General features: G+C 41.4%; 1 protein-coding gene across 3 annotated transcripts; it reads left to right on the top strand.

Annotated features, from left to right (window-relative positions):
- The first annotated feature begins 1,133 nt into the window (after positions 1-1,133).
- LOC133902426 (uncharacterized protein At2g33490-like) lies at positions 1,134-9,630 on the top strand. 3 transcript variants are annotated; one of them, XM_062344008.1, is made up of 10 exons: positions 1,134-1,517; positions 2,446-2,518; positions 3,063-3,137; positions 6,190-6,251; positions 6,336-6,404; positions 7,000-7,028; positions 7,108-7,315; positions 7,417-7,653; positions 8,039-9,044; positions 9,228-9,630. In XM_062344008.1, the coding sequence occupies exons 1-9, from the start codon at positions 1,386-1,388 to the stop codon at positions 9,041-9,043; spliced, it is 1,890 nt and encodes a 629-aa protein (XP_062199992.1). In that variant the 5' UTR covers positions 1,134-1,385; the 3' UTR covers position 9,044; positions 9,228-9,630. The 3 variants fall into 3 exon arrangements, with proteins under 3 accessions (XP_062199992.1, XP_062199993.1, XP_062199994.1); XM_062344009.1 differs by lacking the exon at positions 1,134-1,517 and adding an exon at positions 1,620-1,846; XM_062344010.1 differs by lacking the exons at positions 1,134-1,517; positions 2,446-2,518; positions 6,190-6,251 and having other exon boundaries at positions 3,075-3,137.
- The last annotated feature ends 110 nt before the right edge of the window (positions 9,631-9,740 follow it).

Genomic DNA, 9,740 nt, shown 5'->3' with positions numbered 1-9,740 from the left:
AATTATAAGAAAACTATATCTATCATAGGACTGGATAACGAGGCAGCTCAGTTCGTTTGGCTCGTTTAATATAACGAGTAAAAGAGTTGGCTCGACTCGTTTGGTCCGTGAGCAGTTTGTTACTCTTTTTTAAGAGAGGAGCTCGTTATTAGGATGAAAAGAATCTATTAAAAATATATCGATAAAATCATATAACAATAACAATGATATCTACAAGTATAATACTTTTTGCATGGTTTGTTCAGAGGTATAATTGCTGCAAGCTGAATCTTTTCTGAATGTTTTTCAAACCCACATGCAGCACATCAGCAAACATATCCACCTATATATGTTCTGCAACTTGAACAAAATATTCCTAAAAAAAATGTAAAATAATATTTACCACACATCCGTCTATACATATAAAACATGAAGGAATGATCGGTGGGAGAAGAAAAAAAAGATAAGAGTTGCATGTAATGAAGAGCTGATCAATAGAAAGCTAATTAGATTGGTGAGTAATCTCTCCATCGAAAATAAAGATAATTAATAAGTAAACTGATGATCACATTGAAAAAGAGCGATATAATGTAGATGATGATACTGACTCGTGAACTGACTCGTTATGTAAACGAGCTAAAATTCTAACTTTGACTCGTTAGATTTTAGAACGGGTAGAGCTGAGCCAAACTGATATAAGCTAAACTAGCTCACGAGGTTCCTGCTTTTGGTCCAGCCCTAGCCTACCGGAACCCGTGAGACGAGGACGCTGCTGATTTTAGTATCGGATGAGTTGAGTGATTCACACCCATGCAACATTTGCGTCACATTGTCTGCTTTCCGCAAACGCTCTCTTTGACCGGACCAAAAGGCTGCAGCAAGCAACAACCAACGAAAGAACGAAGACTAAGAAGAAAAAGCCCAATCTTTCTTAGAAAAAAAACACAGAGTAGAGAGGCAACACCAACCTTGTGCTCCCAAAAAAATAGTACCATACCGGAATACGAAGGAGTAGTAGAGTAGCGGAAAGCATAAGCCACGCCGACGGCTCCCTTTGACCAAACAAAGACCAGAGGAGGAAACAAAGCTTCACGAGAGAGAAGCAACCGAGAAAAATAAAATAATAACAGGGGCACATTAAAAAAGTGCGCAAACACCTAAAGAAAGCGCACCACTGCACCACTCGCACTCGAGCTCCGGAAAGAAGAAGAAAAAAATTCCCCATCTCCACACTCAGCTCTCTCTCTCTCGCTCGCTCGTCCGTCAGTGAGAGTGTGCTGGGCTAGCAGCTAGGGTTTCCGCGAGCCCTTGCCGGCGACCTGCGGGCGATCTGGGGGGCTCCTCTATCCGGCGGCGGCTGCGGCGGCGGCGGCCTGATTCGAGTTCGGGGGCGGAGTGGGGAGGAGATGAAGTCGTCGCTGCGGAAGCTGCGCGGCTTCGCGCTGCAGCGCCACGAGCAGCGGGTGGACCGCGACCGCGGCCGGGGCCACTCCACGGCCGCCGGGGTGGCGGCGGACGAGCTCCTCGCCGCTGCCCAGGTGCGGAGCTAAGTTAACCCCTCCTTTCTCCAGTGAGTGATTAGGTGGGTGTGTGAGATAGTAGGGTGGGGAGATCTTGCGGGGGGGGGGGGGGGGGGAGTGGTTTCGGGTCTGATATTTTCGGATGCATGCGTGAACCGTCTGGTGTTGGAGATAACTGGGACTTGGTCTGCTGATTGGTAGTTCGGAGTTGGTGTGTGGGGCTGGAGCCTGGTCTGCCGTGGTAATTGCGTCGGAATTCTAGTGTTCGGATCTGTGCTCCATTTCGAAAGGGAGGAGACTAAGATTTTGGATAATCGTCTGCTCACATTCTCTTCGTTATGAGCAAGGTTTCATGTAATTTTGAGATAATTTCCTTTGATCTGCTAGACTGCTACTGGTGTCATGGATTGGCAAATTTCAACTGAACTTTTTCGCTTCTCCTGGATTAGTCATGTTTGATTTGGTTTTGGTCGGAATGTTTATTCTTTTGTCCAATGAGGTGGTAATCGCCTAATCGGGTAATCATGATGCTTGTATGCTGTGTCACTGTGGAGCGAGAATTATCTAAGCATTTGTCTGTAAGGTTTATCTGCACTGGTGTGGCAGCCAGCTGGCCTCCTGATTAAGCTGAATCCCTTGCAGTAAATGAGGGTGGCATTTTTCTAAATTAGGATATTATCAAACCTAGTTGGGTCTGACAAGAGGGAGGCCCATTCATCCATTCCCAGTTTTCAGTTTTGTTCAGAAGTGCTTAATTCAAATTATATCTACTTAGTGGGGGGTATCCTGAATAACAAAAGCAGTTATGAAGTAATGTTGTATTGCTTTTTACCAACTGTAGAGCTTCATCAAAATTCCGTACAAGCTGCATAACTTTTTGTCGTATTAAGAAGTTTTGGTTCAGCATCCTGCTAATTTTGCTTCAAACTTCTGCTTTCTTTGGCAGGATATGGCAGATATGAGGAGCTGTTATGATAATTTGTTTTCTGTTGCCGCAGCAATTGCAAATAGTGCATATGGTATATTTCTTGTCTAAAAGTTCTCTCTCTCTCTCTCTCTGAATCAGTTATAGGTTCTAAGTTCTAACACCTTTTTCTGTTTTCTTCATCAAGTTCATTTCAACATACAGATTTCCAACAATACCTTATTGAAATATATATAGCGATCAATTAAGTTTTCTTTCTGTTAGTTACTTAGATTTGCACATTGTTTTGTGATTAGATAGCCATCAGCTTTTAACAACAAGTCAACAACAACAAAGCCTTTACTCCCAAGCAAGTTGGGGTAGGCTAGAGATGAAAATGAGCTACATTTAGGAATTAGGACCGGTATTTCGGGCGATTGACTACGCAGGGCACACTTGATTTTCACCATGCTGGCATCGTGTAGCCTTATTTCCTTTTTCATTTTCCAGCCAAAATGTTACACACACACACACACACACACAGATATATATATATATATATATATATATATTGATTTATGGGTTATTCTTTTATAAGGTTGTAGCAGATGCAAGTCATGTTGATTGGTTGTCAATAATTAGTTGATGCATGAATGCAGAGTTCTCTGAAGCACTACAGGAAATGGGAACTTGTCTACTTAAAAGAGTCACGCCAAATAAGGACGGAATAAATGGTAATTATGCCGATTGTTCTTTTTTCCACGTGAACATGTTTCTTTTGGTAATGTATGGCAATACATGGCTATCATTATAACTAGCAAGGTGGCCCGCACAATAGTGCGGCTAAATTCATTATAATATTGTTTTAGCATTGGACTTATATTTCTTTCATCTCTTTCCAACAAAGATTTTATATGTACAGTCATTATTTTTAAATGGCTTTACAACCTAAATTAATGTATACACCATCAGTCAATAAATCTATTGTCTGATTACCGATTTTCCCTAATGGATTTAGTCAAACATAGTTGCATAGGCATGTCAGGTGCTCATACAAAGACATGAACCATGATCTTCGCTTGCTTGCCGCCGTGGTCGCAAGTTGCCCAGACCAAGTCCGGCTCTAGCAGGCTGCATCTTGACCTGTCAATCCATGGCTTTGTCGGTGCTCCTAGTCGTCCATCCACCATCTGCACCACATTGGTTGTGCCTTGCCATCGCATACCTAATGCCACAACCCCCTGTAGCTTGGCAACAAATATTTTATCTGTTTTTTTTTTAATTTGCCTAACAGATTCAGTCAAAGCATAGCTTGTCATCAGTCTTCTACCACGACCTCTAACTGCACGTCACAAGCCCTGTCCTGCCGATCCACTGTTTCGTTGGTGTTCCTTGTTGCCGGAGGTCGCGGTCAACTATCTGTGGTCTGAGGGTCGTGCCTTGCCCTACTGCTTACCTAACACACAACCTCGTGTAGCACAACAAATCTTTCATATGATTTCCTAATTTTTCTAACGAATTCAATCAAATATAGCTCCACATCAGCCTGTTGTTGCAACCACGAGGTGCGCGGCCCAAGCCTGGCTTTCGTGTTCTCCCCATCCACGGCTTTGTTGGTTTGTTCCTTGTCACCGTCAGAGGTCGCGGCTCCACCATCTGCGGTCTGCGAGCAGTGCCTTGCCCTGCCACTTCGAACCCTGTCACCATGACCTCTTGTTGCACAATAACAAATCTACTTTCTAAGTTCTGAATTTCCCTAACAAATTTAATCAAACGTAGTAGTTGATCATAGGAGCTTTTGGTAATGTATGAGAACATGCAGACACCACGCCATAGATGGATTGAAGTGAAATTTGTGATGAACATACTGAAATCATACTATTAGCTCCAAATCAGATTGCTTGTCATGCTTGTCTTCTTCGGTGCCGATCTGGTCATCGAGGCCTCGTTAGTAATTGCATTGTCACGTTCGAGTGCTTCCTGCTGCCTTGTTAAGAAGTTCACTGATGATTAGTACTATAGAGCTCCAATGTGCAGCAATCAAGCTACTGCCTCCTTAATCTTCCATCGGAGCTCCACCTCCTTACTCAACAATCCAACATTGCACACACCACCATGCCTTCCGTTGTCTGTCCCTCTCTCCAAGCTTCTCCTCCAAGACTATAGATCCTGCTGTAGCAAAGCCGCAGCTAGCTAGTTATGGCTGGTTTGTTGCTGCACATCCACAAGGCTTGAGCTCGAGGCATCCAGGGGTCTACATTGTGACAGAGCTTGCTTTCTGCGATCAATATAATTAGCATGTCGCTCTTGGGCTCGTGGCAAGACACCCGACGTCCACGTTGTGACATCACTTGTTTGGACGTCTGTATGCAACATGCATACATCTATTTCTTGTATTTGCCATGCTTTCCCAAGAATTCATCTGATCGATCGAAGGAGAAACCGTTTGCGTGTGCTGAAAGTAGATCACAATTTTCGTGATTCCTGCTACACCTGCCACCATCTTCCTGCTTGCTCATGGTTGTATCGTGCTCGCTCAATGCTGCCGCCTGGGAGAACGAAACTTGTTTGCTCCTCACATTACCTGTTACCCAATGGATTGCTTTGGCACTTTATGGTGAATAAACTAACATTTCCAACTATCATACGTCTCTCAGGTAGCTTTTTTTGGGTGTCCAGTAAGGAGACGATTTGTATTATTCATTATGTCTTGAAAAGATTCCTATCCAAATAGGAGTGTAGAGTCCTAATATTAGTTGGTTACGTGATATTTCAACTTTAATATGAACTTCTTTAGATTAAATCTACACTGTTATAATCTGGACCTACCAAAATCAATGACGCAGATTATTCTGTTTTTCTTACGATTAACGTGGTAATTTCTAGCCCTTCACCCAGACTGTCTCTTCGAGAAATGAGAGCGAAGGTGTCTTCTTTTAACTCTACTAATATAATAGATGGATATTCATAATGCTGATAGGTTATCATCATTAACTCATTATTCTGAGGCTCTCAAAGCTACCAACTTGACCTTCAGAAAATCATGTACCAATATGCACGCAGAATCTCATATTTAGAAGTTTTGGAATCTCTTGTGTAAATTCCTGTTCAATTTTTTTGGTATAAGTAGTGCAATTATCCCCAAAAGATGCATGCTTGTTTGAATGATGCTGCTTCTCCTATGGTGGGCACAAAAATTGCCACGCTATATCACCTTAACCTATATTTTGTTTTTTTAACTAAAAAATGTTGTAGACTCTGGGTTTTGCTGATTAAAATCTAAAAGTGTGTATTTCTTTAACAAGATCTTAATCTATTAAAGATTGAAACAGGCTGCATGTTTGATCTTTCATTGCCATCATTATTGATATGATTATGGATTACTTTGCTACTAAGAAAAAAGTGCTTTTTAAGATCAATGTGCTTAAATCCTAAAAAAATCGAAATGTGGTGTCAAAATTCACGTCAAACAATTTTATTTGCCAATTGTCATGGTAGCATTTAGGATAAGAAAAGGAGTCGGGTCTCCACTCCCCAATCTAAAGAACCTCTCTTTTAACAAATGCGATTAGGCTTTTCAAGGAAAGACGAGAGTGAGTTGACACAAATTATTGGTACTACCCATCTTCCCTTTCTAGTCTATAGTTCTATCTCATTAACAAAAAGAAAGAAGAGGTACAATTGAAAAGGACAATGTGTCCCTCCTAATGTTATTTGAGCATGACATGTAACTTTCAACTACTGCACATTTTGCTGTTTAATTCTTGCATTTTACATATCCCCCAGATAAGGTTTTGCTGTTGCTCGGGAAAGCACAATTTGAACTTCGGAAACTTGTAGATAGTTATGTAAGTTTCTAGTTGCTTATTTGTTTAGCTTGCAGCTTTACTATAATCTACTACTGCTGACCTGTGCAAATATCTTTTCCGCAGCGTGTGCATGTTCTTAATACCATAACCACTCCATCACAGTCCCTTCTTAATGAGCTTCAAACTGTGGAGGTATAATCTTTCAATCTGATGCTGTTAGGCATTATGAGCAGATCTTTATTTTCTTATCCCTTTGGTCTATCCCTGCACAGTATCATACCTTCGCTGTTTTCCCAGCTTTTATCCTGCTTGTGGTCTTCTGAGCATATAAATATAGAAATCAACTCTGCTTTCCCAAGAGTAGGAAAAGGTAGCACTTTAGGCCATATTAACTTGCACAACCAAGTATTAATATGCACTTCATGTGGTCAAATACTTATATCTATAACATGGTCTCTGAGCTAAAAAAATATTTTTGCCGAATGAAATATTGATTTGTGTTTATGAGGAGGCTCACAATTTTCCAGTATAGCTCATGGTCTTGCCAATGTTTTATAAGACGTGTCATGCAAACATGGTAATGCTTGATACTTTATGTTCATGATCAAGTTTAAAATTTGCACCCAATTTATTTCTCTGCGATGCTGGTTGATGATTTATTGCTTCTCTAGCTAAATTATTCATTGTTGTAAGTTTTGTTTAAAGAGCTTTTTAGTCGTACATCCATCAGACAACTATGTGTCTGTTCTGGTGGTGACAGCTAATTAGTCAAGCCTTTTTGTTACAGGAAATGAAGCGTCAGTGTGATGAAAAAAGGTATGGTGTTTGTACAGCATGTGTCTCACATTTATTGCGCTTTTGCCATGAGTTTTTGAGTTTCCAATACTCCTTTCAGAGAATTGTTCGAATTCATGCTAAATGCGCAGAAAGAAAAGGGAAGATCTAAGAATACTAAAGGTGATATGGGCGCATCAGAGCAATTGAGACAAGCTCGGGAAGATTATCAAGAGGAAGCAGCCCTTTTTCTATTCCGATTAAAGTCATTGAAGCAAGGACAGTTCCGGAGTCTTTTCACACAAGCTGCTCGGCACCATGCTGCTCAGGTGCATATTTGATAACTTATAAATTGTCCTATTTCCTTCTTTCTGGCAATATGTGCAGAAACTAATTTTGTGTAACTTAATTGACATATTATGCCAACCAGCTAAATTTGTTCAGAAAGGGGCTCAAGTCTCTTGAGGCTGTAGAGCCACATGTTAGGCTCGCTGCTGAGCAACAGCACATTGATCATCAGTTCAGTGCACTTGAAGAGGAGGATTACTATGTTGAGGATGAAAATGATGACGATTACAATGACAGTCATGACGGAGAGCTGTCTTTTGATTATGGAGATACTAAGGAAGCTGAAGAAACCGATAATGCTTCCAGAAGTCATACAGAGGTACTAACATAGCTTTTTTAAAGCATGGTTAAATGTCACTGCATGATATTGTTGGAATGCTGCTTGATCTGGTTAAATGTCACTGCCAACATTTCCCTTAGTTGCTCTAGTTTAATCCTGCTATATATCATGCTATACCGTAGATGTAACACCTGCAATGTAATAACTAGATGATGAATGTAGCCCATAGTATTTGAAAAGCTTAGGTAAGTTCGCTGATTATTTTTAGCTAATAGAGAATGCTAGATGGGAAGGTTCAAAATGAATTTGATGCAAGTATATGTTTTATTTAATTTTGTTTTCTTTTTCCCGTCCAAAATATATTTTGTTATTTACTGTTTCTTCTCCTGTATTCAGAGTCCATCCGATTTTATGATTGTTGCAGGATTTTTTTAATAGAAGCAGAGATGAGTATTCCTCTGTTCCCCGTGAAAGACAAAGAGCTGTAAGTCAGTCAGCCCCCCTTTTTCCTGAGAAAAAGGTCGAAACGGAAGAGAGAATAAAAGAGCTGCGGCGTTCTGCAACAAGGAAGTTAAATACTTATGTTTTGCCTACTCCAAATGATGTTCAAGCCACCTCTCAGATAGTTTCAGGAAATCCCACTTCTGGATCTCTTCTCGAGAGCAAAGGTGCAATATATTCATCTCCGCTCCACGCATCTGCAGATATGGGAGATTTGAGAGACAATAAGCTACCTAGTCCTACAAGATTATCTGCTGCACAGTCCGTGCTGAAAGAGAGCAATACCAATACTGCAGAAACAAGGAAAATGCTCCCGGTGGGTGATTTGGCCTTACCAGGCTATTATGACTCGAAGACTTTTGACAACAAAAAGGTGAAGAGAGGGTCCTTTTCTGGTCCAATAGCTTCCAGACCAAGGTCAACAGAGAACATTGATGTTGTTTCTGCACCGCCTAGGCACAGCTCTGCACATCAGCCAGAAATTCATGTCAGAGTTTCTCCCAGCAACTCCCCGCCACCCATATCCTCACCCAAAATCAAGGAACTTCATGAGCTTCCTCGACCGCCTGTTAATTCATCAAAAAATACAACATTTTCCAGCTTAGTAGCTCATTCTGCCCCACTGGTACCAAATTCTGCCTCTTTAGCACCCAAAGTCCAAGATCATTTTAGGGCAAGACAAACACCACCAAGTGCTCCACAAACCGCATCACCTTTACCAACGCCACCGTCTGGGCCTATAGCCCGTAGTTTTTCTATACCTTCTAGGGGCATGAGAACACCTGGGATTTCAGATAGTAAAGAAGCAGAAGACCATCATGATAAAGGAACGGCCAGAATGAGCCTCTCTTCTCTTCCTTCAACGCAAACATTCTTGGAAGATCATCAGCCATTGTCAGCAGTTGCCGAGTCAGTTAGCAAAACATAGGGTGGGTTCCCCCCCCCCTCCCCCCCCAATTTCTACCGTGCAAGCTCTATTACAAACGATTTATCCTTAGTTCATTGTTCGTAGTAGTATAGGGAAAGCAGAACCTGCTAATCTATAGTTCACGTGCACAGCACCACATAGCAATGTTGGACTAACCTTGCTCTCTGTTACCATTCATGTGCAGGGTATTTGGTGTCAAGTCGGATTTTTATCATATCGTTCTAATCAAGTGGCGCAGCTACCTCGTTGTGGAAGAACATTGTACATATTAGCATGTGAACTCAGCCAATATTGGAGAGTAGTTGGTGTTTGGTGTGCCATTTGGTCAAAGATGTTGTGCAAATAACGGGCTGTGGAACAAAATCCCCATTTTTCCTCTCGGATTAATTGTTGTAAGATCTGTTTGTTTTCCCTTTGAAGCAAGGCTTTGTGTGCCATCAGGTATCCGCAGCTTATGTAATCATCCCTGACCAAACAATCTCTAAGGAAGGGTGGGGAATTTCTAGTTCCCAAATCCCAATGTGTATGGAGGATATTGGCTGAATGGCTTTGGACAGAAAAAAACAAGAGGAAGAGGTAGTTGTGCATTTGCTTCTCCACAATTCATAACATCTTGATTCTATCAACATGTTACAGCATACAGTACAAGGAGCAGTTTTTTCTCTTCTTTTTCACCAGGTGAGCCATGTGGATGGAA

Source organism: Phragmites australis, chromosome 20 (assembly GCF_958298935.1).
Source record: "Phragmites australis chromosome 20, lpPhrAust1.1, whole genome shotgun sequence".
NCBI lineage: Eukaryota > Viridiplantae > Streptophyta > Magnoliopsida > Poales > Poaceae > Phragmites > Phragmites australis.
The sequence above is the reverse complement of the archived record's forward strand: the minus strand, read 5'-3'. Positions and strand labels throughout refer to the sequence as shown.

Excerpts from the sequence above, each read along its gene's own strand:
- LOC133902426 (XM_062344008.1), top strand. The coding sequence starts at position 1,386 with ATGAAGTCGTCGCTGCGGAAGCTGCGCGGCTTCGCGCTGCAGCGCCAC. Across the intron at positions 2,519-3,062 it reads AATTGCAAATAGTGCATATG|AGTTCTCTGAAGCACTACAG; the intron begins GTATATTTCTTG and ends GCATGAATGCAG. Across the intron at positions 6,405-6,999 it reads ATGAGCTTCAAACTGTGGAG|GAAATGAAGCGTCAGTGTGA; the intron begins GTATAATCTTTC and ends TTTTTGTTACAG.